This window comes from Gymnodraco acuticeps, unplaced genomic scaffold (assembly GCF_902827175.1).
Source record: "Gymnodraco acuticeps unplaced genomic scaffold, fGymAcu1.1, whole genome shotgun sequence".
NCBI lineage: Eukaryota > Metazoa > Chordata > Actinopteri > Perciformes > Bathydraconidae > Gymnodraco > Gymnodraco acuticeps.
The window spans coordinates 886,078-913,212 of record NW_022990021.1 but is presented as its reverse complement, the minus strand read 5'-3'; the positions used below and the strand labels follow the sequence as shown (position 1 = coordinate 913,212).

The window sequence follows — 27,135 nt, the reverse complement described above, 5'->3', positions numbered from 1 at the left end:
GTGGAAAAACAAAAGAACATCAAATAAGTGAGAGGAGTGCAGCCATCACCACTCACAAATACATCTCGAAATGAATGGGGGGGGGGGGCTGAAAGGAAGACGAGAAAGCATCTTGAACATCAGTTTTCAGTCTAATGTTAATAATGTATGTTGTCTGTGCTTTTTATTATTATTATTTATTTATTTACTACTTTCTTTTTCAGCAGCCTGCCCGTTTTTCAAAGGCATCGCGGACAGGGAAGCCGTATCAAACTTTTGAGTTTAGTTTCAAAAGAGCTCTCTCCCCGTTTATTTATATATTTCTCTCCTTCTTTACACTTGTCTTGTTGTTATTTGGTGAGGCAAACACATTAAGCTTTGATGAGAAGCAAACCTGACAAGTATTCTTCTCTCCTGACCCAGAGGAAATCTAAATAAATAGCCAGGCTAAATATTGTATGGAGGGCTCCTTTTGTAGCCCCCTCCTCTCATTAAACACTCCGGATAGTCAGCTCGTACACGGGGTAAGAGAAACAGCGAGGTGCGTGCAGGAGGATTGAAGATGACCATGACCTCTCGGAGAAAGTTTGTTTTTTATTTGACATATCTTTTATTTTTCATCGTGTTTATGTGTGGAGTTGAAAAAGATGAAGATGAAAAGAAAAGTCATGTTTATGGAATATTTGTATGTTACTGAAATCTTTGAACTCTGCAAGAGGTACATGTGTTACATCTATCTGATCCCTTCTATCCTTTTATCCATCTATCTATCTACCTATCTATCTATCTATCTATATATCTACCTATCTATCTATCTATCTATCTATCTATCTATCTACCTATCTATCTATCTATCTATCTACCTATCTATCTACCTATCTACCTATCTATCTATCTATCTTAATAGTATTGCTTTCAACTAACCTATACAGTTATGTGACATTTGTTAACACAATACATTACATTAAAGTCAACGTTTACATTTTTTCAGTGTAGATAGATAGATAGTCAGATACACTGAAACAACTGAAACGTTGACTTTAATTAAATGTATTATGTCAACAAATGTCCCATTACTGTATTAGGTTAGATGAAAGCAATAATATTAAGTTGAACCTAGAACTAAGTTAGTAGAACCTGAACTAACTTAATACAGTTATTTGAAATCTGTTGACATAATACATTTAATTAAAGTAAGAAAAGTACAGTTCTTTTAGTGTATCCGACTATATGACACTGAAAGAACTGAGGTGTTGACTTTAATTGAATGTATTATGTCAACACATTTAGTATAACTATATTAAGTTAGCTGAAAGCAAAATATTAAGTTGAACCTACTATTTTTATTTAAACTTGATATTTTTGCTTTCAACTAACCTAATACAGTTTAGTTATGTGAAGTCTGTTGACATAATACATTTAATTAAAGTAGAAAAAGTAGTTTTTTCAGTGTATCTGTCAATTCTTTTTGCAATGAAGCATTACAGCAAGGAAACAAATCATCAAATAAATAGAAAAAAAACAAAAAAATTATCTGTGTCTGTGACAAATGTACATATATTTCTTATGGAATATTTTGTTATAGAATAATTATATTTATAATACATTCTAATGGCATATATAGGGCAGACTCTATCTTAAAGAATAACTCCACTGAAAACAGGACACACAATTCATGTCAAACAATTGTTTATTACTAATTATGGTACAAATCAATGTGACAGACTTGAAGCTTTTTTCTTTTTTTGGAAATACACAAAGTGCTGCTTAACTGACCAAACAGATATTGCTCTATAGATTAAGTACAGTTTTCAGTCCATAAAAAAATGAAAACCGACCTCTGCGGGCTCTTCAGCTTTGGTTTCGAGTTCTTCCACTATTAACAAAACGGCAAACCACTTTGTTTGTGTTAGTAAAATGTCACAAAAGCATTTAATGGTGATTTAAAAATCATCCTAATCCAGAGCAACAACACTGTAATCTCCTTTGTTCCTCTACGAGGGGGGGGGGGGGGGCTACAGGTCTGTGGGGACTGAGAGGGGACGGCACAACAAATGAAACATAATGCAAATAAGATAGAAAAGAAATAACGGAGAGTCACGTGTGGCTCAGGAAACCACTTCACAAAAATAAAACAATCATGTGTCACATAATAATAAATAAATAAAACACGTTGGAGGTGAACATCGACACACACAGTGCAGAGTCTGTCTTTTCTGACCTGCTGATGCTTCATGGCGTTTGTATGATTCTCACAAGAACAGTACTGAGGTAAACCTTGGATGAACGTCTGTACAATTCTTTTATCTCAGTTTTTTTAAAAGATTGTCAACATCATGAATCTATTTCTCTGTACAATGTGCATAACTATAGAGCTTTGGTCCAGCATTGAGAAGTCAACTTCTTTTTTTTATTTTGGTTACAGCTTTATTGACAAGCCTCGGAAAAGATCCATATTCTACCTGCAGATAGAATGTCTCAGATTTCTTTTGAGTGGGTGGGTGCAGATGTGGAGTTTCTTGGCCAAAGACTTGCCTGAATGGAAGATGGACGCAACGTAAAGGTGGAATCACAATCAAAAGATGGAAATGTAGTTGAAATACTTGAGTCAATAGTTGCTTTGTATCTTTAAAAACATGTCATGTGTTTTCTGACAGTGTGTTTGCGTGCGTGTTTTCCAGGCAGAGAAGAAGAACGCAGCACTGAAGATAACCAATGTGACATAGAGGGACAGATATCGAGCAGACACATGATTCTGAATAAATTGCATCAAATTTCGCCTCGCTTCAAATTAAGTTCACTCGTTCTGACATGTGACACTTATTCTCAACATTCACCTCTTGTTTGTTTTTTTGGCTTTTCCTGTGAGGGGCTTTCGAGAGAGCGACATATTTGTATGGATGGGAATATTGACATTTAAAAACACGTTAAATGAACAGTTTGGAGACACAATCGACTGGAATCAAAAACAATAAACACATCAAGGGACATTTTAGCATAATCTGTCAAAATTAACCATTTAAAAAACATTTCCCCATTAAAATAGTTGATTGTAAAACTTCACTAAGCTGACAGCGATGCAGAACACAAAGGAACATTTTGTTGTTGTTGAGGTTATAAAACATTTGAACTGGAATGAGCTCAGTAGTTTGGTCAGTGGCGACAAACAGGCTTCAACCACACATGTTCATTTAGTTTAAGGGCATTATAAAGTCTTTATAATGTTAATAAAGAATGTTATTTTCAGTGAGGTAAGAAAAAAGCAGGTAATGTTAATCCTGGATTGCCAGGTGAAACTGATCTGAGACAAATCCTACATGAAGCATGCAGACGCAGATGTGTGGATGTTTTTAAAGCTGCTTGAGATGGTAGTGTTAAACTAGAAACTAGAAAGCCGTGTGAAACAGAAAATAAAAAGGTAAAATCTTCACCAGTCCTTGAGCTAACATGTTCTTTGGCTATCAGGCTTTGGCAACAGAATGACACAGTAGCTCAAAACAGCAGACTTGACAGACACTGAAACCCTTCATCATCATCATCTGAAAGTCCTTATTTGACTGTCTGTCCTCTGAAACACTCTGAGATTATTAATAAATACCTGTAAAAGTTGTACAAAGTTACACTGTGACTGAAAAATATTTGCAGATGAAACACAAAGGCAAACAACATCATAATGCAACTGTTCAACAGCATTTTCTTTTTGTCCAAAAAGAGAACGTTTATCAGAGTGGTTTCACTTGGATGACAGCATTTTTTTTTTTTTTCAGATATTTACATACAAACAATGAAGAAAAAAGTAAGCGAGACAAAGATAAAATGTATACCCAACCTCACACATATAGCTTAGATTTGCCAGTACAAATGTAGAAATTTAGAGCACATTTACATTACAAAATTATTCTTAGTACTCAGATGCAACAGACTTTGGTAAATAGTGTTTTGATTTGGTATGATCTCTTTACTAAATCCCTCCTGGTGGGAACCAAAATGTGGGCGATAGTCTGGTCTGTACGGCCAGAATCTAAAACTCTTTGAAACAGCACACCGTATGTTTTTACATAATTCTCAGATATTAATCTCTTTTTTTCTTGTTTTTGGTTTCGCCAAGGTCATTTACATAGCTGTGGTAATCACACTGACAACACATAGTTTTTGTTTGCAAACTCATCACTGTCCGTCCAGGTGACTCTGTAACATTGTTCGGTTCAAGATGAGTTCATCCCTCTGGTTATTAATGGCTGCCTCTCTTCCCCTCCACTGTTAAACTGTGGTTCATTTGGGCAGCTCCTCTAGAGAGTCGGACAGCGGGTCCATGGCTCCGGCCGGGCCCAGCTCCGGACCTTTCAAACGCTTTACCGTGTTTTTTAAAGCTTGTCTCTTGTTGCAGAACCAGACCCGCACCACCTCCCGGTCATAGTTCAGCTTCTCGGCTATTTCCGTCATTTCCTGTCCGGAGGGGTGTGTGTTCTTCTCAAAGTGGCTGTTGAGGATCTCGAGCGCCTGCGGGGTGAAAGAGGTCCTCCGCTTGCGTTTTTTGGAAGGCTCGCTGCCGATAAACTCAGTCAGGTTCTGCATGCCGGACCGGTGGCGGGCTTCAGCCTCGGCCATCCAGCGCTCCAGAACGGGCTTAATCTTCTGGGCGCTTTTAGGGGTGATGTCCAACTTCTCAAACCTGGCAGGATATAAAAGGCCAGGGTTCAGTTTGCCTGTCAGACTGCTACCTAATGTGTTCTCTTGGGCTTCCTGTGGTAGGAAAAAGTGGCTTCTCAGGATGGTGTGTCTGGGGAGAATTGAGAAAAAAGAATCTTACTTGCCAGAACAAGGGATAAGCTGCCTGCCTTTTAGACCAAGAGACTAACATCCAGGTACACATCCGAGCCAAACCCCTGTATTCTGCCCCTGGAAACCCCTCAGCTGCAGCAGCTGCAGGTGACTGATGCCAGCAGTTTGTTAATTCTCTGAAGAGGGCTTGGCCTCTGTCCAAAAAATGGAACAAAGAGATATTTCCAAAGACTAAAATCAGGTCCAGTTGAACCAAAAGCATTATATTTAACTACTATGCTTCAAAATGCTGTTAAATAAACAAAAATAGGAATTACTCCCAAATATCCCATTTCTTTCCCTCAGGGGATAAAAAAACAAAAATCCACTAATGCATGCAGTTAAATATGGCACCATGATTTATTTACCAAAAGCGCTTGAATTATTAATCAAAATGTACATTTAATACATTTTTCAAACTTTCTTTCCTTCTCAACGTCTCATTTTATATTTAATACATTTGCACACTCTAATCCTGGAAGTTCCTGCAACTTTGCGGCCCGCGTAATTCTGACTTCACAAACACTCCGCATTTTAGAGTCACCGTAAGACTGCAGAATGAGGCTTTTATAGAAACACTGCCAGCCTGTGATAGGAAAACATCCTAATGGTGTTTTATTTGACAGCAAAAGGATCTTTTTCAGTTTTCTTTAAGATGGCATTATTTGTTTGTGAACCAACAGCACACATTTTTGATGAGGATCCTTTAAATGTGGTTATTAGATAGGAGCGCTCTGACTTTAAATTGAACTATTTTGTATTCATGGTTTTAGTTCATACATGAACACCACCCTGACAGTTATTACATGTCTGTAATGTTTGGCAGGGGTCTTTTATCATTTACAGTGTGGAGCCAACAATGCTTCCAAGTTGAAGTGATGCTGACTGATCGGACTGGAGAGGTTTCCGTTGACGTTTGTTGTTTGTTTTATGGACATTTTGTCTTTTGACAAAGCAACAGGAAACATGGGGAGAAGGATATGAATGCTAAAAAGATCAAGTAATCATTGAATCAATGACAGATTCAACCATTTCTTAAGAGAGATGTTTGTGTTGTGTGATCATGTATATTTGCACATTTTAAACTCTATTTGCTATCAGACAATATTAAGGAGAGAGGAGGGCTGACATGTACCAAAGGTCCCCAGCTGGACTGAAACCAGGGACCTTGTCAACTCGTGACATGATGCACCCTCAGGTCGTTCTTTCAAAAACAATCTATGTGAGGTTTCCAAAATAAAAAATAGAATTACATTGAAGCAAAATCTAATATAAAAGAGGAGGATTTAAATTCATACGAAAGCTGCTTTTTAAACTCAGATTTCCGAGCATTTTTCAATAAATAAGCGCACATGAGTTAACTGAAAGTGTTTCTGGGACAAACACGAGTGTGACGTGTGTGAATGCTTTTAGGAAAGCAGCTTCTGGACTGACGGCAGCTCTGAGATCTGCTCTCTGAGGAACAAACAATGCACACAAGATGTTTTTAATGGGAGGTGAGCTGCTGCAGACAACACCAGAGAGGCAGCGATGACCATGCGTGCATGAAGTTGCTCTGCTTCTACACCTCGCCGCTGCATTCCTCCTTGTCGACAGGCGGTATTATTTATAACCTCGTCCTAAACAGTGGAGAGAGGAGGCTGCGTACTGCAGGGAATACATTAGTAAATATGAGGAGTCACCAGAGACAGGACATTTCATGGATCAACAGGAACCGCAGAGACTAAAATGAGTTGAGAGCCGCTCGGCTGGGGTATGCACTCCCTCCTCTAGTGCATCAGCACGAGGGAGAAGTGGCCCTGAATGCACCTCCAGCCTCTCTTTTTAAAAGTACCTGTATGTTGAGTTTCAGTCTGCCTCCGGGTTTAAAGTCGTTGAGACGGATACGAGGTTACATGAGGGCTAAAATCTGAGGAGAATTTACCTCGACAAACAGTTACAATAAATACTATTATCTATTATTGTGTAATACATTGTATCACCTGTTTTACTTCCCTGTCATCCTGTCAAACCTTCAGAGAGGAAAATATATGTTTCATTCTTTCAGAGATGCCGCACTGTTTATACTTTGGTATTTAACCTTTTAGTATCTCTGGTTGTTATAGACCATTGTTGGAATTGTAAAAGTAATTAAAGAGCAGTGTCTGGAGTCAAACATGTGATATATTGATATATTCATGATACATTGATAAAAATATATAAATCTATATGTTATACAGATTTATTAGAATTAACCCAACTATTAGGAGGGTTAGCACACTATTAGCCCATTTAAATGTTGTTAGGCACTGTTCTTGGGAGGCAACTTCACGTAGAGTATAACGTTTTGGCTTCTTTTGTACAATCAAAAGTATTTATTAAAAAAGGTTTTGCTTTTTTAGGAATTGATCATGCAATATAAAACAAAATAGAAAGAGAATCTGCCCTTATGATATAAGTAGATTTCCATATTCAACAGATTCATATCAGTGAGCTTACTGTACCGTCTACTGTGTTTATATTTATTGGTCGATTATTTAGTTAATATTCTGCTCATGTTTATTTAAGCTGGGACTTTTTAGTTTGGAAGATGTAATCATGAGGAAACCATCAAAGAGTTTGAAATGCTGCATTGAAGGCCATTTTGAACACGTGTACAGTGTATATCCATTTTAGCCTGAACAAAGCACATTGTAACCAGAGGAGAGCACAGTGGCTATCATTGGTTTGATGATGCCCTCGTGTAATGTCTGTGCCTGTTTAGATAAACTAATAAAGAGCTTGGAAACACAGTGAGCAATGAAAGGAGACAAGATGGAGGCATCTGTCAGTGTCTGTTCTCTGTCTGGTTCAAAGCCCCAGAGCTACGTCCCGCTCAAACTTCATGTCTGTGTTGATGTTAACTAAACTAAAGCATGTGAAGTTCGGCCTCTACTTAAAACATCACCATGTCATGTCCAATGTCATACAAACAAAAAAATGGTCTGGTCTTAACGGCATGAATAACAGCCCACTGAGTGTTTATTTTTGAAGCTAATGGCTTTTAATGTATGTTATAAATATTTGAATTATGCCTGGCTGTAAATATTTCATGTGTGATTTCAAGACTTTAAACATTAGTCAGAGATGGCTGGGCCTCATAAGAACCCCGGCCCCTGTACAGTTTCACATTTTATCGGGTGTTTGATGTTGATGTGATGACATTTTTAAAAGGGCATGGCAGTGCCTTGTCAGATTAACAGTACAGGTCATCAGGAAAGCACATGCACTGGGACATTCAAATGAATACAGGAATAAGACCTGAAAAACTAGGGGGAGTTCTCAAAAAACGGATGCAACACAGGCTACACTTGTGTTATGTTATTGTGTTTTTGGCAAAGAAAAGTTGTCATATACATATTTATACTTTGTTTGGATCTTAGAAAAGACATTTGACTTTAATCGGTGGACTTTTTAATTCATTTGACACTTTTTTGACATTTAAAGAGTATTATTTGAGCATGATGTAGTTAAATTATTCTGACTTGAAAGGGAAATGTGGCTCATTTGGTGTCTTCATGCTAAATGTTAGTCATGTGGAAAAACAGTAGGGATGAAACACTGATTGTCTGATAGTCTCATGAATATATAATGCCGCATTTAGGACTAAACTGTCCTGGTGGCAGCGGTAAAACATGGCAATCTTATTAACAGATCATTGCCGTCAAGCTCTCTCATGTTCAGACGAGCAGCCGGCGTCAGGCCTTAGTAATTATTAAATGCTCTAAGTGCTTCGTGTAATACTTGTGTATGTATTTTGCATAAGTAACGCGCTGCTGTCATGTCAGCGAGGGGAACGGGAAGACGGCTAAGTACAGGCATGAGAGCTTCGTTTGTCAGGGTGGTGATAGTCAATTATGTATTTTAATATCTTAGTAATGTCTGTTAAAACACGAGATGAAAAATAGATGAAAACCAGGCAGTTCAGTGAGACTTTTATCTGGTTTCATTTGACAGAATTAGGACATATTGATCAGGAATGATGAAGCGTTTATGTTCCTCCCTGGCTGCTCTTACCTGCAGATGGCAGACTGGCTGTACGCCGGACCCTCGGCCGCGCTCAGCGCCTGACCCACCTGAGTCTGAGTCAGGCCCAGGGACAGGCGGCGGATCTTGAATGCTTTGGCGAATTCACGGATCTCCTCCAGGTTGACCCCGTCCACCTCGCTGGGGGCGGTCTGCGGGTCTGCAACACAAAACACATCTCATTTGTTAGCCCTCTGTCGCTCATTTCCTCAGACTGAATGAAGCAAACATTCAGAAATATATGATCGTGAGTGTCTTTAAACCAGCTAGCTCTGGGTCAGATCTTTTTATTTCTCTCTGCCCTTGTGCTTTAAGCAAATACTGTGGGATAAATACATTCATTTATGTGTGAATGCAGGCTGTTTATAGCTTTGACTTGCAATTGTAAATCTTTATACACACATACAAAAGCCCACGGACAAATATAATTCAATAGATCTTAAGAGGTATTTTTCTAATGTCTCTGTGTCTGTATGAAAACACATCCTAAAGGTAGCCGTCTGAAATAAACATTCATGAGTGTATAAAGACTCTCTGACCCGGTGGGAAGTCAGTTCAGGCCGGCCAGCCTCGTGCACAACTCAAAAGAAATGCTGTTTGCGAATCTCCACATTGGAGCACATCTGAAAAAACTTCACTGGAGCATTTTGAAGAATTTCCCTGCTAATAGAAAGTGATTACATTGTACATCAATGTCAGGTGCCCCGGCATCCTGCTTACTAAAGCAAAGTTTGTGCCTCTGAATTATTCATCTTGGTCATTATCAATGAATTATTAAAGGAATCCTCCAAGCGTATTTAAGCAAAAATCTATGGGGCTGCCATCTCGTTGTGCCTCATAAGTGACGTGTAGCGTATGCGGCGTGCTCCAGACGTGTGAACACTTGGAAGATGAGGGACTGGAGGCTCGCAGACGACTAGAGGGGAGGGATGAGCACTCACAGCTTCGGCTCCCATCATCTCCACATTGATGAGCGTCTCTTCATCATTCCCAGCAGAGTCTATTCACTCTGTGCTCCGGGAGACTAATGGCGCTCCAGAGCAACTGGTCTAACCTCGGGATATTTGTCTTTAGACATGAAGTCACCAACACAAACATGATTTAAGCTTTCTAATCTGTTTTGCGATAATGAATAGAGAGGTAAAGCTTTCAAACAGAGAAGCAAATAACATTTTTGAAAGGACATATTTAAAAAAACGATTGAAACGATCAATTTCTGGGCGTTTAAAAGCTGCTCTTCTTCACAGCGTTAACACACTATTAGCTTTATAATTTAAACAGGACAATAACAACTTAAACAATCAATGTATCTGTAAAGTAAAACACAAGTATTACGAGTAAAACTTTTAAATTGCAAGCAGGACTCATGTTATTATATGCCTTTGTCTCCGTCTGTTTTCACAAAAGGGGAAAAACTCGCCTTTTATTTGTTTAAATGTTTATTGACAGCCTGAATGAGACTAAATGATGATGAAGTGCGTAGTTAAGACCCCAGAAAAAGTGAATTAAAAATGCTCTCCTATTTGGCAACACATGCTATTTAAGAGCTTTTTTAGAGTTGGTATTTATACGTGAGTTTTGCAATCGCAACTGGTATAAATAAGCATTTCTGATATGACATACACACTGCGATCAGATCAGGTAGGAAAGGAATGGTAAATTGGTGTTGCTATAAAACAGCTTCTCTGGCTCAATATATAAAGAAAAAATTAAAATAAAAACAATGTTAAGGCAGAAAAAAATGCTGACATTCTTCTTTCTGATTGACATTTCCCCATCTTATTATATTTAAATAACAGAAGCAGACATTCTCAGCTTTTTAATCTGTTTCTGGCACTTTGTTTGTGGCCGGCGAATGAAATGACATTTCATCTTCTCTCCTCAGAAGACGTCTCTGATTCTGTCATGGGATTTTCTTTTGTGGATGTTTGCTGTAAATGATATTGAGGGGAAGTGATATGGCTCGTACTCAGCATAAAGCATTTATTCTATTTAGGGCAGAACAGAGCCACAATGATTTTTGTAGCAGTCTCGATAATGGTTTATAAGATATATATGCTACGAGTAAACACAAACTAAAGACGGTGTCTACAACGAGTTGATCAATAGAGACTTGTTTTTTTATTAAATTCAGTGGTAGTGTAGCTGCCTTTGAAATGAGTTTACATGGGGTTTAGGGGAATCGACTCTGACAAATGAAATTTATCTGAATAAAACGGAGTTTTTAAAAGCAATAGCCGCCTGCTGACAGGCTGTGGCCCAGTGATTTATAAGGCTCTGCCAAAGGCCCAAGCTAAGGCAGAGTGAAACTTATGTTCATTAAACATAACACACGCCACTTTGGATTGACTAATAAACCAAAGGATTGACAGGCAGGAAAAAATAAAACAATGGTAGAAGGCGGGGATCAGTCAAAAGCTGTCCACACAGAGCGTAATGTTCAGAGCGGCCAAAGGGACAGGGGTAAGAATACAACATTCTTTTTTCTTCTTATCTCTGGTATCTAGCATTCAGAGTTTTTTCCGCTGTCGTTGACAACGTTTTGAGATGTTGCCCTCACCTGAGTTCACTGTGGGTCATTTGAATTTCAGAGGTGGTACTGTGTCAAAAATAGCTTATTGAAAATGATTTCTAAAATCCCTTTTACTTAAGAATAATCCAACAATCACCAGTATCATAATGGCTTTTTATTCAGTATAAAGCATTCATTAATAAAACAATTTCATGGAGGTATGTGCATCGCAAAACTGTCCATGTTGTCATGCCAGTTCTGTCTGTATTTGATTGTCATAGGTTTTTAAATATAACCAAATAATAATTCCCATTGTTATCAAGATTTCATTTCATTAAGTTAAGTCTTATTTCCTTTAAAGAAAAATAATAAGCAGCTACGGCCGTAAGAATATTTGAACCTATTTCCGATCAAATGTTTAAAGAATATTCTGGAAATGACAGCCACGATCGTTTTAGGCACCAACAAAAATGTAACCTGATTTGAAACGTTGTCTGATCACTTTATATATATTTTCAAATTGGTCAGAAAACACCAAAACCATCAATAAATTGACCCTACAGAAGTATTGCAAATTAAGCTATTGCCCAGCTGTTTGAGAAATGTTTTTCTTTTCCTGTGGCTGCTTGGCTGAGCATTTCTAGAGAGATGTGAGATAATATGATTCATTGTAATTTGACCCAACCCTTTAACATGTATGCACTGCCATATAATACAACACAGGAGACAGTGAGAACAGAGAAGGGCTCTTTGCTCCATATATTTGAAGGCATGTTGTGTTTAGCTGTGTCGGACACTTACTGCTGACCAGCTGCCCCACGCTGAGAGCCGAGGAAGAGGAGGAGGTGGAGGAGGAGGAAGAGGCCTGGTGGAGAGGACTCTGTCTGTGGGGCATGTGGAGCAGGTTGGGCTGAGACGATACAGGGCCTGTCTGACCCTGCTGAGCCTGAGGCATCTGGACACACACACACACACACACAGCTGATTTAATATATTGACAGCATGCAGTACAGAGAATGATCCATTATCCCTTGACCCACATCATCACAATAATCATCATTTATAGTAATCATGTCATTATGGTGATTAGGCTATAATACTACATCTAATCAACAGCTATTCAATTAGCCACTTAGGAGCTGACTATAATGAGATTCACCTTGTTACTGATGATGAATTCATGTTAATTACTGCCTGCGGTATTAAAACATGGCGTCAATAGTGTGCTCAATAGACTACAGCAGTAGTTTACTATTGCAGGAGACTGTGAGTCAACTCGGGTACAAACGCTTCTCTGCAGAAATCAACTTTGTTATATAAAAAAAGAAAACTGCTCATGACAATTAGAGTATCTCTCTCGTCATCAGACCTGCGAGGATGCTAATAATGGCAGCCTGAATGTGAAAGATAAACATGTGGACACAGCAGTTCCCATATCAAACATAATTCATGATCCACAAGCTACGTGCTCAGATGGCGAGAAAACGATGTATTTTCATGTTTTATGCACAATTGAATAGCTTTTACAAGATCAAGATGGTACGTCTTCACTTTTAAAGCGAAAAGCTGTCTCCGCCGTAAGCTAGGCCGGCTCCCCTTCTCCTTCTTTGCTATTAATTATTTTCTCCCTGGCATGTGTTTGTTTGGATGGTGGGAGGTGTCAACAGCGATGCACACACTGTCAGGACTGTTGACAGGCTCGGAGAATTATCTAGCTTCACTGGAAATATTCTAGACTGCCGGCTCTGACAACCGTAAATTATGCCCGAGGAACAATGTGTACATGCGGGCTTTGAAGTGGAGACAAAAGCATAAACATTATTACGAATGCAATAATTCATTCAAGAGTATGATCTGGGGTTTGGCGAGCCACAATTAGGCGTCCATCTGCGGAGAGTTCATCCATTCTGCATTACACGGGCATTCAATGTGAACTTTTACCCTGTAATTCTGCGCTGACATCGTCATTATCAAGTCAATAACATCTTCATTGTCGTGTGAATGCATCTGACTCCGCAATTGAACACTGTATAGATCTTTAAGTTCTCAGAAGAAGTCGTTTCAGAGTTTCTACATTTAACAGTTTAAACTTCTACAAAAAGAAACAAAAGAAGTCTGTTTTGTCGCGTCTTCCTTTAAATCAAAAACAAAAAGACTTCTTGTTCAGGTCAGAGAGGACAAAACACAAGGTTGGAGAGTGATTGAGACGGAGAGGAGGAGGGAGAGGTGGAGAACACTAGTGTTTGAGTTTTAAGTGGGGTGCTGAAAAGTGTGTCTTTGTTTTTTTGGGCTCTACAGGGGCGCAGAGTCTGAAAGGTTGTCTGACAAGTGCTTTCCAAATGTGCACACAGACACACACATTGTGCACCAAAAGCTTCAATTTTCCGAGTGGAATGATGCAAATAAGTGTTATGGGAGTTGAAGCAATAAAGAACCGAGGTGTTTAGCATAAAGCAGACCTGACTAGCAGTGCTGGGAAATGTACTTTGATGAATAAACAGAGCTCTGGTGTGACTCCACTAGGTGTTGCTCATTCAACAGTTTTAAAGCCAGCTCTTGATCAATGTTGAAACATCAGTTTAAGTGTATAATAAGCTCCTCTATCTTCCTCTGTGTGTGTGTGTGTGTGTGTGTGTGTGTGTGTGTGTGTGTTACCTGCTGTCCAGGCTTGATTGGTGACAGCGTGATTCCCTGGGTGTTGATGACAGGCAGGATCTGATTGCCGATCACCGTGGCGATGATCTGGCCTTGAGCGTTGGTCAGAAGCTGAGGTGTAATTGGCTGTACTTGCAGTGCTGGGTTGCCACCCCCTGATTGGCTGGAGGGTCCTGCAGAGTTGGGCATCAGTGGGATTGTTCCAATTATCTACAAAGGGGGTAGAGAGGACACAAAATCAGCCGGGCAGTTAAAAAAGAAAATGGAGCAGAGAGGGTAAACGCTACTGGAGATATCAGTCTTAATGATGTCTCTCGCTGTGAGTCTTTCTGGCCTCTTTGCGAGTGATCAGAGACAAAGCATGAGACGGTCATCGCACTGTGTTATGACGAGGTTAATCAGAATATTCTTTTACATTTTGAGAGACAAACATGCCCAAGTGTGTGCTGATGATCTGTCACTGAGGTGCTTTTACACCAAGTGAAGCCGGCACAGACTGCTGGGAGCGCACTGCAAAGGTCAGCGCTGAATACCTTTGTGTGTGATGGTGCACACCACTGACTGTATTATCCATCACATGGCCAAGACTGTGCGTATGTGTGACTGTGTGTGTCTAAGTGTGTTTTTGCTTAAGTGTCTTTGTCAGTCTCTGGTGAGAAGGAGTGAGGCTGCAGAGAGACAGAAACCACCCTCTCTCACACACACACACACAGAAGTGGGAAGAAAGAAACAATAAGAGGGAGAGAAGAGGAGCATCGGAGAGTGAGACAGGACCCTGTGTTTCTAATTCAACTCTCAGGGTCCCAGGGGCACTTCACCCCCTCCAGTCCATGCTTTCCTCTCCTCTGTGGCTGTAATCAGGAAGGGCAGATCAAAGGGGGCGGCAGAGTGTCACTGCAGCGTTTTAGCTCTCAGAGCAGCCAGAGTGTGGCCGAGAGTGGAGCTTTAGGGGGGACTTAGCGCCTCTTCACCATGATGAAGGTTAATGTCATCTGGGGACTGGTTCTGAGCAGCCGTCGCCCTGTCCCCCCCGCTGACACCGCTCCTCCACCAAGCCTCATTACACCAGAGAGCAACTCAGCATGGATGAGACGCCCATCATTCCAAATTCTGTTATTTGGCAACTGGGCTACTTTTGCAAACAAATTGGACTGTCTTTGACTCTTTAAGTGCAAGCTACTACACCTCAGCACAGAACTATCTCAACAAGAAGCTTCCCTGTTGCATTAGCCGGTAACACTGATGTGTTTCAGCGCCTGGTGCTCCTCTGCCTCCCCCCCTCTCTCCTTGACATAATAGGGAGGGATCAGTGAGGGAAAGGTGGGCCGACAATCTGTAATTCATCCATGGCCACGGCTCATTTGCTTACGTTGCTTCGCATTAAGGGAGAGATAATTTATCTCTCTCTCCGCGCCGGCTTTACAAATTCGCTGTAATGCTCTCCTATCACTTAGCATATTTTATTGCACTGCCTGACGCTCTTGTCTCCGGAGTCCCACTGATCCCGCTTTGCATGCCACTGTGGCAGGGAACTTGTTCCGCTCAATTATTCATCGTCATTGGACTAAGTGGTTGTTCTATAAGCATAATAAAAGAGCAGGCAACTGACAGCTTAGCTCTCGTCCCTGTCCCACCATGCAATGCTTCTCCATCTGAGTATCTCAGGCAGATGTTTCATGGCAGTGCCTCACAGATAGCTCAAGCTGGAAGAGTAAAGTTCTTGAAGCAGTGCTAATTTATAGACAGACTATATACAATATAGAATACTTTATTATTTTACTTTTCTTATGGTAAGTATTACATTCAATGTTGAGGTGTACAGAGCATTTAGAAAAGTATAGTTTATAATACAAGATAATCTATGTTTGGTCAAATGGATTGGTCGGATCCTCAGGTTATTCATTCTTCAACAGAAATGTCAAAGATGTTTTTTTACTTATTTTTATTTTTAGACAAAGTTCCTCATTTAACACTGGTGCAGAAGGCAGTTTGGCAACATGTTCATATTCTGCAAACTAAGGTATCTAAATAAGTATTGCCAAAAAATATAAAACATCACCTCACAACTATACATGATCATTTATGCCTCCATGCTTATGTTTTGAAACCTTATGTTACACTCCTATTCTGTTTAAATCTTCATTTTAATGTTGAACATATGAGGTCTTGCTATCAATTCCTCATGTTTTGCTCCTCTTAAGAAGGTTGCACAGTACACCAAATCAACCAGCAGGTACTTCACTCTCTGTTCAAAAAGCCCATATTTGATGGAGCCATACAATCATTTCCATTTCACCACTATTTCATAAATAGGCAGCTTTCAGGACCTTCTCTCAGTCCCTGCCAGGCCTCTGTCCTCAGTTATCTTTCAGTTTGTTCTCCTTTATTTGGCTTCCCCGCTCCACTTCGAATGGCTTGTGAGTATTGTGCCTCTCTCCACCCAGCAGAACTCATTAAGATTATGCTGCTCTTTGTTTCCACAGAAATGTCATCTCATCTCTCCAGCCAGGGCAATCTGTGTCTTTAGCCATGGTCGCCAGGCAATATCTCTGCCCATTCTCTCTCCTCCACTGTTCAAGCGGCGAATTGAGACCGAGAGAGAAAATGTTTGGAGAGTTTGGACTTGTGTCAACACACATGTCCAAAAAACCAACAGTCAGAGCAAATCAGAGGCTAAAAAGCAGATTTAAAATGGTACACTAGACAGAAGACATTTCCTGGGAAGGGTATTTTCTCAAGGGTGTACAAGTCTGCATTTTATTTTCTCAAATACCTGACAAGATGCAGATTCAGTAGATTACTGCAGCAATGATGAGTTGTTTATTTATCCGACAACAACGTCTAACAGTTTGTAGCAGCTCAAAGAAACTAATCTGCTGCTGTTCTGTGTTTATTTGATATTTAGATATTTATGTAATATATATTTGTTTTTCAGAGTTTTGTTCAAACTAAATATGCACTTTAGAACCTTTTAGAGGGTCAACGGAATAATTGTTCCTAGTAATAATCAATAGTTGTAGCCTAACAATAGCAGTTCCACTTGACCTAAAGATGGGAGGCTTCCATCAATACAAAGGGCACACTAGCTTGGCAGGTTGACTGTGCATGTGTTCCTTACCTGATGTTCTCTTAGTATTAGGGGCCAAAGACCTCACCCCAAAGGCTAGGAATGCTGGGAGTTAAAGGGATGGATAGCCCAAATTCAGGAGGGAGAGGGTTTCCGTACACAGAGCTATGGAGCCAGGGTTTAGCAAACTGGGATAAGACACACACAAACCTCTTCAGTGGTTTTTACACCTTTTTGGATTTACGCTCCGCTAAATGAAACAGCCCTTAATGTCCTCATTACCCAACAGTTTTACTGCCATTTTAAGGCGGCAGGCAAAGTGAGAATTTTTACTGAACAAAGGAGAAGAAAAAATTCAGAAATGAGTGACTTAAAAATATTGTGGCTTTTATCCACAGCCTTAATCACTGTTGCAGAGGTGGCGAGGATGAAAGAGCCTCATTGATTCTCCTTGGAGAATAAAGAGGCTCGGGCCAATATAATTAAGGTTTAAAAACATATTGAACTCCAAACGTCTATCAAACGCGGCACTTTTCAAGGTCCCTGAGTCCTCGCTTATGAAAAGGTTTTTTCTTTGACAGAATTGTAGAGGAAATTAGTAGGTCAAAGACGGTATACCGTGTTATAAATTCAAGAATGGCGACTAATGTATAAAAGCAGTTCTCTGGTTAGCAAAAACCTCAAATGAGATAAAAGCTGCTCCACTGCCTCCGGTTTTGTAGCTTTTCTTTGCTGACATAAGTTCTCAGAGTGTGTTTGCTGGACCTCCTGGCCTGTTTGAGGTACGTATTAGCCTGTATAATCTCCTCAGTGTTTGGGGGTGGGGTGTGTGGACCTTCTGATATGGAAGTGCATGTTTCAGAGCCCTCCGTCTGAATAATGCTGTGGAATAATGAGGAGGGGAGCAAAGGCTGTAGCCCACGGCTTTGACCGTCTCTGTGACCTGATTATGTCAGGGACTGTCAGCCGCCTAGACACTACAAAAGCACAGAGCATCCCATCAAGTCCGTATCCACAGTGATCTGTCCCCAGTGCTCCAGGCACCTTGTGAGCCAGGGAAGTCCATACTGTCTCATTAGCGACATTTAGCATCAAGCGCTCGCACACTGAGAACACCTAACACGGGTGGTACTGAAACCTAATACAAGAAGGCTAAGTTAAATAATTAAAAATGAACCGTTTTTTTGTAGAGAAATCACGTTTGTGTTACATTTACATTAAGGACAGTGCAAGCGTTAAGACTTGAAACAGGGGTTAAGGTACATAACACAAGAGTGGCATGAAAGGGCACATTGTCCATACAATTTTCCTTTAATACGTGCCTTGTGCACCTGTGATAAGATGATTCATTAGATAGGGTCCCGCAATGACAAGCATCATCGTTCAAGCCTCTGGCTACTGATGGAACAATTCTGCAGCCACCCTGTAAATATGACAAGGTCAGCGTTTTACTGCGACAGGCGCATGCGGATAACAGAAAGAAGGGCTTTGTTTATTCCCAAAAAGCTTAATATATGGTGGACTGGCTACTAGAGTGTAGTGACAAACAGATTCAAGACAACACACTGGAGATCAATGTGGAAAGATCAGAAATACTATACAAATGTTTTATTTGGAGCTGCACATTTGTACATGATAGATGGTCCAGTAATATCTCTTACAGATCTGTTACCAAGTGCAAACCACAAAACCCTAGTGTCTAATAAGGTGTGTGTATACAAGATAATTCTTTTTGCATTTTAGCGTCCATTAATTAGCACTCACCTGTCCTTGTGCGTTGGTGACCAGCTGTCCGGTGGCTCCTTGCAGGTTTGACAGGGCGTTGCCAAACACTTGAGACCCGGCCATGGATCCCATGGCTGCTGCTGCCGCCGCTACCGCCACCTGGCTGGCCAATGGGTTCAGCTGGTAAAGAGCAGAGAAACCATATTTCAGAACTGCATCTGTTTATGCAACTGTCCAGATGTTAATTGCAAATTCCTAAAAAGAAAAGGAGGTTCAGGAGGGCTCGATGGGGGGGGGTCTTTGTTGTTGCCATGGCCAGAATAGGCTAACTGCAGTGAGGCCTGTATAGTCCAATAGAGTGGGCTATGCAGTCCATCATACAGTTTGCAGAGGCCTGTGCTCCTGAACCCAGTGGGAGGCTTGAGGGTAGGGAGGAGCAGTGAGAACGGGAGGGAGGTTGTGAATAAGTGGCCATTTTACCACTCTAAGTGCTTCCTCTGGCCCCCGGGGCTCCCACGGGCCGAGCCGAGCCTCTCCACCCGCAGCATCGGCCCAACTGCTCCCCGCTTTCACAATAGAGCCAGGCAGTGTGGCCATGCATCACTGTATCGCCAGCGCTTTCAATACGCTTCGACTAATTCCTCGTGCTTCATAATGCAATGGCACACTGTTCCTTCTGAAGGAGAGGAGGGTTAGAGAGACCGTCTTTACCCCAGATGTAATGGACTCATCTGGTCTGGCCTGCGGTTGTGAAAGGAGGTTCCCTGTATTGGGGACAGGTTGTAGAGCCAAGCCACATCGGCGAGATTACCCATATAAATCAAGCTAACCACTTATTAGCGGGCTGAAAATGCACTGCTGATTTGGTTGTAGTGCAGCAGAGCAAAGTCTTATTAGGTAGAGTAAGTAGATCAAAGACTAAGAAGAGATAGGATACCTCCCAATTACTCAACAGAATAGAGGAATAATAGAAACAGTGCTTGGAAGCAGGCTGTCTGTTCCCTGCTGCTAATACTAGTTAGAAACATATTCAAACAAAAAGGCTGAAATGAAAAGAAGAGCTTATGTAAAGGTTTTTTTTTTAAATAACATTGCATGTGATTTATTTGTCATTACATAAAATGCTCTGAAAAAGGGATTGTTTGGATGAAAGCATCAATGTTTCCACACTGTCTGTACTCTGCAGGGAATTCAGCTTTGTTCGTCTGAAATCATTCAGTTGCCATTTATCTTTTATCTTACCCCACCACCATATATTATTACACTTTCTGAAATCAAATGATGAAAAAATGCCACGGAGCGATCAATACTTTTTCATTGACAGTAAAGGTTAAGCACATTAAGAATGACACTGCATTTGTCTTATGAAATCATATTTCATGTAGGTGGCCTCAAATTGGCCGTGATTGATATTGTCTCCCGTCGTCTGAAAGTCATCCAGTTTTTCCTCGATAATCGCAAGATTGTCTTTTATGTGTCCAGCGGATGTCCTTCGAAAACCTCAAATGTTAGAGAAGCACAAAACTGATTCTGACTCTACATGCAGGAGTAACAGGATCACAGAGCAAGCTGTAACCTTTAATAGTATGCTCTCAAACATATACCTATGGGATAATATATAAGCCCAAACTAAAGAAATAATATTATATATGTTTTGTGTGTGAAAGATTCTTTTTTGACATTTTCAGTGTCCCCTAGCCTTAACTGCTAACTTAAAAACTACTAGCTTTTATTGGTTATGAACAAGACTTCACTTTAAAATAGGGAACATGTTCTTAGATATAAATACCTAATTTTAAGTTATTTAGACACAATTAACACTTATAGTTTCAGGTCTTGTTCCATAAGAATAGATCATATTTGTTAAGTGTTATTATGGGAGAATTACTATTCTTGTGGTACTACTGCCTTATTAGGCCCGTATTGAGCAGCGCATATTAAGACCAAAACTCATGGACAACAACTTCCTTACTTGCAATAAATAAGCACTAATTAGAGGGTTAATGAGGAAAAACTCTCAACTAATGGCTTATTACTTGTAGAATATGGTCATGTAGAATAAGGCATTAATAAGTGTTTTATAATGACTACTAAAGAGCCAATATACTGCTAATATGCATGTTAATTAACAACTAGTTGATGGTTAATTTGTGTACCTTAATATAAAGTGACAGAAAATAAACAATCCTCTCTAAGATTTTTTGAACACAACACATTTAATTTGATACTGTTTTTTAGAATCAGTTTAACATTTAAAAGAGCTGCAGCCAACACAATGAAGCTGAACTATCTACATTTTAATAGTGCAAAGAGGTATTTTGTTAAAATATGTAAGTATATACAAGGATAGATCTGGCCAGCATGTGACTAGGCAAGTGCAAATCACGATCTTCAACAAAAAGTGAAGGATCGAGGAGTTTAGCTAAACTGACACTTAGCAAACAATTTTCTAGGAGTAGTAGAAGTTGAAGAAAACATCAATCCCAGACCAGCTACTCTCAGTGTTTTGTGAGTTTAAAATATTTTCTGAAGTGTTGATAGAAGGGGTCTTTAAGCCATGATGGTTAAAACAAAGCATAAGAGAGCTTGTGATAGTGATTTGTGGCACAGAGAAAAGCCAACAGGGCAGGTTAGACAGAGTTAAAAAGAGGCCACAGATCAACACAAAGATAATGCGATCTGCTCGGGCGAGCACACCCAGAGTCTCCCTGAAAATCTGCTGTGCTTGGTGTCATTGTGTGAGTGATAGGTTGTTGGAGAAGCTTTCAGATTCATTTGAAATATTATCATTGTGTTTTCATTCGATGATAGCCCTTTCAGGTGCTATGTTATTCTGGTAAACGTAGGTGAAAGGAGAGCAGGCTTTATTGCTGCATCTTCCTGGCACTGGGTAATATGGATAGCAGTTGAAAGGAGAGCCAGGAATAAGGAGAGGCGAGGCTGTGTTCAACACCTAAACAGGTGATTTTCCGCCACGGTGACTCCTCTCAACACCTCGGCGGGAGGCACAAAATGACAGACCTGGCCTAGCATTTGTCCTGATTGCATGTGTTGGGGGAGATAAACAGTGATCTCCCAGTTTGCAGAGCCTGCATGTTAACCATTGTGTCTCATTCTTTTCATTCCCCATGAATAGGAGCGTCAGCAGCTTAGGCCACTGGGGTTAGTGTGGGGATAACACAAATAAACTGAAGCCATGCATTTGTTAAGGAAATGTTAAAACTCAATGTTACAATTTCATATTATCCACACAATAACCTGCGCTCTGCTCAAGCCTCCATTATATCATGTGACATCATCTCGTCACCTTTAAGTCACCACAACTGCCATGAATTGCTGCACCATCACAGTTTCATATAGCCAAATAGAAAAGGGTTACACAGGGATCAGCAAACACAAAACAAGTGTCTCTGAAAGGACAGAAAGAAACCCAAATTGTTAAAAATGCATCTTTTCTCCCCAAACGTTTTGAAGTGGAGAGAATCTAAACTCTGCCGGGCTCTCCGTCGCCTGTTTGACCATGAGGGTCACCTGGTGCAGCAACCCATGTAATCTCAGGAATAGAAGGAAAAATAGTGTCCCCACTAACCGTGGAGAGACCCCTGGAAACCAAAATTGTCTGACACAAACTAACTGGAGTTTATTCTTGCTTGTGCTCTTTTCATGTGGCCGTTTTTAAACTTAATTGCTTTTTTTGTCTGGGCCAAGACAAAGAACAGCAAAGATAAATGGACAAAGTGGTGCGGACACCAGCAGGAAGGCGGATTTGTCGACACTAAGGCTTCAGCAGAGTTTAGAGAGTGATACTCTTCTAATGTATGATTCAACAACAAACCTTTATCTAAAACATTAGATACAACTTAGAAGGGCACAGAAATTATTTAGCAAATTCACTTAATTAATTACCATCTCTTCTGAGGTATGTTTGGGAACATTTAAGATGGATCAAAGTCTTCATGTTTTCTTGCAACCAAAAGTGAGCCAAACAGTGTTCATTAAATTAATTAAACAGTTCTATTGTCTCTGAGCCGATGCCCTGTATCTTCGGAACAACATGGACGTTGTTCATCCCGGCCCCACAACTCTGTCTCCTCCCTGCTCTTTTCCCACTCCGGAGTGAATGTAATCAGCTGTGACATGAGAAAACACGTTCTCTGTCTGTCAGGGCTCGGCTAGTCTTCCGCTGACAGTCCTCTGCTGACTCTCCACCTCCTCCTATTCCCTAAAACGGCCTATCCCCCACCTCCCTGTCTCCCCTCCCTCACATCCTCTGTGCTTATGAACATCAAAATGCCATTAGGCCCTCCAAAACACCTCTGGTCCCTCGGTTAGCGGGGCCTCGCACTGTGGCCGTGCACTCTGAGTCCTCGGAGCCCCGGCTATTGCTCACCAGTGGACCTCTGCTACAGCCCTTGTGAAAAATAAAACCCAAAAAGGGAAAATATTGGGAAGTGAAAGACGGATAGAACAACTGGGGCAGATAACACCCGGCGAAAAACAATAACGCTGCATCCGGAGACAGTCGCACATTGTAATTGCTTAAGGCAGTGGAGGGATGGTGGTGGCAGCGGGTGTGGATGTGGAGGTGGCATGGCGGCTGCTAATGGAGTGATGTCATATGAAACGGCTGAATGTCAGCTAGTTAACTGGGAAGGTTTGGCTGATCAAATAAATGCATTAACTCCAGGAAATGGATATCGTGAGCAGCCTCAGAAATGGCCATATCTAATGAGGCAAAATGCAAATGAAGGAGGGAAAGAGTCGTGAAAACGTTTAAACTAACTATAAAGGGATGATGGAGTGCCAGACAGTGGCCGTCAATCTCCCCACTCATTACCCTCATGTGAAATTAACAGCAGCTTTAATCATTACATAAAATCTGCTCCAGCCCATTTGTTGATAATTGTGAGGCACGGAGGTTCAGAGTGGGTTCTTTGTCATCCATCACGGCAGCGGCAGATTTCCTTTGGTTAGGGGACACTGCGAGTAAAAATATAAGTTATACTGCATTCCTCGTCCACTATTTCTCTTCCTGAGCAATGATCTATAATATTTAGCCGTTTCCAGATGTATTCAATTTGGAACTACTTGGTGATTAAGTATCTACGGGAAAGTGCTGACCATTTCAGCTCATGATGTGACATATTTGGTGCAGTTATTTCTGTACCATGCTAGTGTTGGGTTGGAAATCACAGCAGCGTTAAACCGGTGTTGCAGTAAATCTCCTGCTGCTCTGGCTATGACTTTAAATTGGATACATGGCTACGTTTTGTTGGTTGCTGTGAGAAAATGAAAAATATAATCAGAAGGAAAGAGTATACAGAAATGATGAGCGCCCTTATTTCTTTGTATTGTTGAAGAATCCCTACCTCAATTATTCAATATGTTATAAAACATATTTCTTGATTTTAGGAGTTCTATAACCATTGCGCTGACTGCAACCCATTTGTTTTCGTTTAGTTGGAAATGGCTTCTCCTTTCACTCTGCTGTTGTTTGACATATAAATATAGCATTTGAATGACTTTAATATCCTTCTAATCAATGTCCAGTGATCTTTTGATGTCCTCAATTCAATATAGGAAGGGTCATCCATGCCGCAGCTTTATAAACACAATAAAGGTAAATGATTACTCTCCACCGTGGTGTCCAAAAATACGGCCAGTAATGAAGAGAAATGGAGGAGTTTGAGGGGGAGGCCTGTCATGTGTCATTGGCCAACTCTAAGCCCTAAGATTAATCACGAGAGAGGGGCTCTGTGGCTATGATGTGGTCACCCTAGATCGATAAATCTGCCTCCCTCCCCTCCCTCTGTCTCTCTGCTTCACTGTGTCTCTCTCTTTTTCTCCAAAATATACACAATGGTCGGCTCAAGCTAAATCAGCATAAGTGGAGAGATGAATTGTTGACATTTACAGGCGTATTTGTATGGATTACTCCAGTTCTGACTTCTAAAGCTCCCCTATTTAGGGTGATAACTTAAGTAAATGCACTATTCTTGCATTCTAGTTGAGTCTATTTACAAAACCATCAATTGCAGTTTCCCATAATAAAAGAGGGCTTAAAATCACCCAGCAGAATAAATAAAAAAATGCTAAATGCACCTCAGAGTTCAAAGCAGCAGAGAACCGTTTAGAGGAATTTCAATTTACACTACAGTGTACATAGCAAAATAAATCTACCAAATCTAGCCTCTGCTGACCACGGCTGAAAACACAGCGGAGAAGAATTTCTGATAATATTCAGCAGGGACCATAAATGGGACTTTTGACTTGGTCTATGAGGAGGGCATAATGCAATAACATTGCATTAGAAGGGTCTTTTACAGCGTGGCAGTGGCGGCGCGGCTGTATTCCTTGTGTGAACCGGTGCTCTGTTTGCGGTCACTAATGGGCATCAGACATTACAGGCAGTGGAATCGCGCCCCGCGGGGGGACTGGCCTCCTCAGCGGAGCGGAGCACTTAGACAGTGTCTGGGAGCCTGCTGGAGGAGGAAGGGGGGAACTCAATGTCACAGCCCTGCCTCATAATTAAAGAAACCCTATTCCTTATCCACTGTTAGGTGAGCCCTAGCTTGCTGCTCCGTCTGAGGGCTCCCCTGTGGGCGTCTAATGCGTGTTGCCCCCAATGTGCATGTGGGCTGATCAGGGAGCTGTGCCTTTCTGCTGGGTGTCAGAGTTGGAAGCCCTCTGACCACCACAGGAATCGCGGAGCCACGTTAAGAAGAATCGCAGATCTCAAAAAGCGAAGAAAACATCAACTGAGGTGAGGTCTCAAAACCCAACAACAAACCAGAGAAGCCAAAAAGTAAGTGCAAGTGGCCTGTAGGCGTAATTTTTTTCTTTCACAGCTCTCCAAATGATCATTGTGAAATATGATAAATGTAACTTTCTCCCTATTTATAAATTCAGGGCTCATCGTTGGTCCTTAAGTCTGTAGATTTTCTCCCTGCCTAATCCCTCATTTGAAGTAAATAAAAGTAGTAGAGCTGTCATGGTCAGGTTGTTTTCCTCATCTAGCGCCCATGCTTTATAATTATTCATATGAAATGTGGTTCTGTTGATGGGCAACAGTCTTATTTTCTGCTTCAGTCAACAGTGCACATTTGTATTTCTAAATTGTGGAGCGCTTGTTATGTAAGGCAATTTTCTGCCTTCTTAAGAGCCGGATCTCCTGTGCATTAATAAGAGGCTGAGCTGCTGGAGAGCTGAGGGCCTGCTCACGCTCTGAACCACACTGCCACAACCAGCAGCAGTCTGGCAACACATACCATTTATACTTTATTATAAAAAATGGGACTTTTAAACAGTTGTCATAGATAATGTCCAAATGAGAGACTTCATACAGCTCAAATGTAAGATTTTTTGCAACTTTGCCTTAATATAAATGTTAAACGTAAGATACAACATTTGAGGAAATACTTTGATTTCTATGGCACAACCCCAACCCCCTAAGACACTTTTTTGAGACTTGGAGAAATACTTAATACATTTAGGAGCACATGACTTCAGCACCCTCATTATCAAATACATTTGATTACAATTAAAATAACAAATTAGCTCTCAATTATATGCATATGGTATTTATTGCAAGAAACAATATGTAAAATATCTGTACAATTCTATTAATATCCTCCGTGAGCTTTTTTTTTTCATACAACAGGAACCACAGTTGAGTCATGAGATGTTTGATAGATAATGGACTATTTTCCCAACTTAAGCATTGCCAGTTTCATCGACAAGCCTCACTGTGAGCCATTGGGTCTACATTTGAGCATGTCATTTTAATTTGGATTTAATACCCCATGAAATGATGGAAGCCTGTTTCGCTAAATTGAATAGACGTGGTGCTGATCTGGAAAATCAATTAATCGATGTGCAGGGCTCATTTAATACACATGTTAATATAATGGCTGAGACGGGCCATACAAAAAGAGACATTTTGAGCAAATTGGACAGTGGTGATTTTAACAGCGGGTGACATAAGTAAAAGTGCACTGCAGTGGAAAACAATGACATGAGTGTCTGAAGGGGCCTCAGCTGGAGACAAAAGCGTCAGAGATGGGCCCAGGACTCGAGTTGGATGGTGGAGTGAATGGGAGGAGGAGGAGGTGGAGAGAATGGCAAGGAGGTGAGAAGAGATGGAGAGTGCTGACAGCCCAGCCTCTGAAAGGCCGCTGTGGTTGGCAGTCGCTGACCTTGGTGACGATGGGTTTTCACCAGAGGCTTCTAATGAAGGCTGATTGCCAGGGAATAGTGAGGGAGCCAAGGTGTAGAGAGGGGAGAGGAGAGAGAATAGACGGAGAGAGAGAAAAGGATAGAGGGGAGGCTCAGG

The 27,135-nt window shown here is 40.8% G+C and overlaps 1 protein-coding gene across 1 annotated transcript in view; it reads right to left on the bottom strand.

Moving 5' to 3' along the window:
• Nucleotides 1-1,997: 1,997 nt before the first annotated feature.
• Nucleotides 1,998-27,135, bottom strand: part of pou6f2 (POU class 6 homeobox 2) — a 62,035-nt gene continuing 36,897 nt past the window's right edge. The window contains exons 5-9 of the mRNA XM_034214162.1: nt 18,843-18,983; nt 14,012-14,221; nt 12,158-12,311; nt 8,836-9,004; nt 1,998-4,759 (exon numbers count right to left, since the gene is read on the bottom strand). Coding sequence (XP_034070053.1) covers nt 4,252-4,759; nt 8,836-9,004; nt 12,158-12,311; nt 14,012-14,221; nt 18,843-18,983 — 1,182 coding nt within the window. The 3' untranslated portion in view covers nt 1,998-4,251. The remainder of the gene's footprint in view (nt 4,760-8,835; nt 9,005-12,157; nt 12,312-14,011; nt 14,222-18,842; nt 18,984-27,135) is intronic.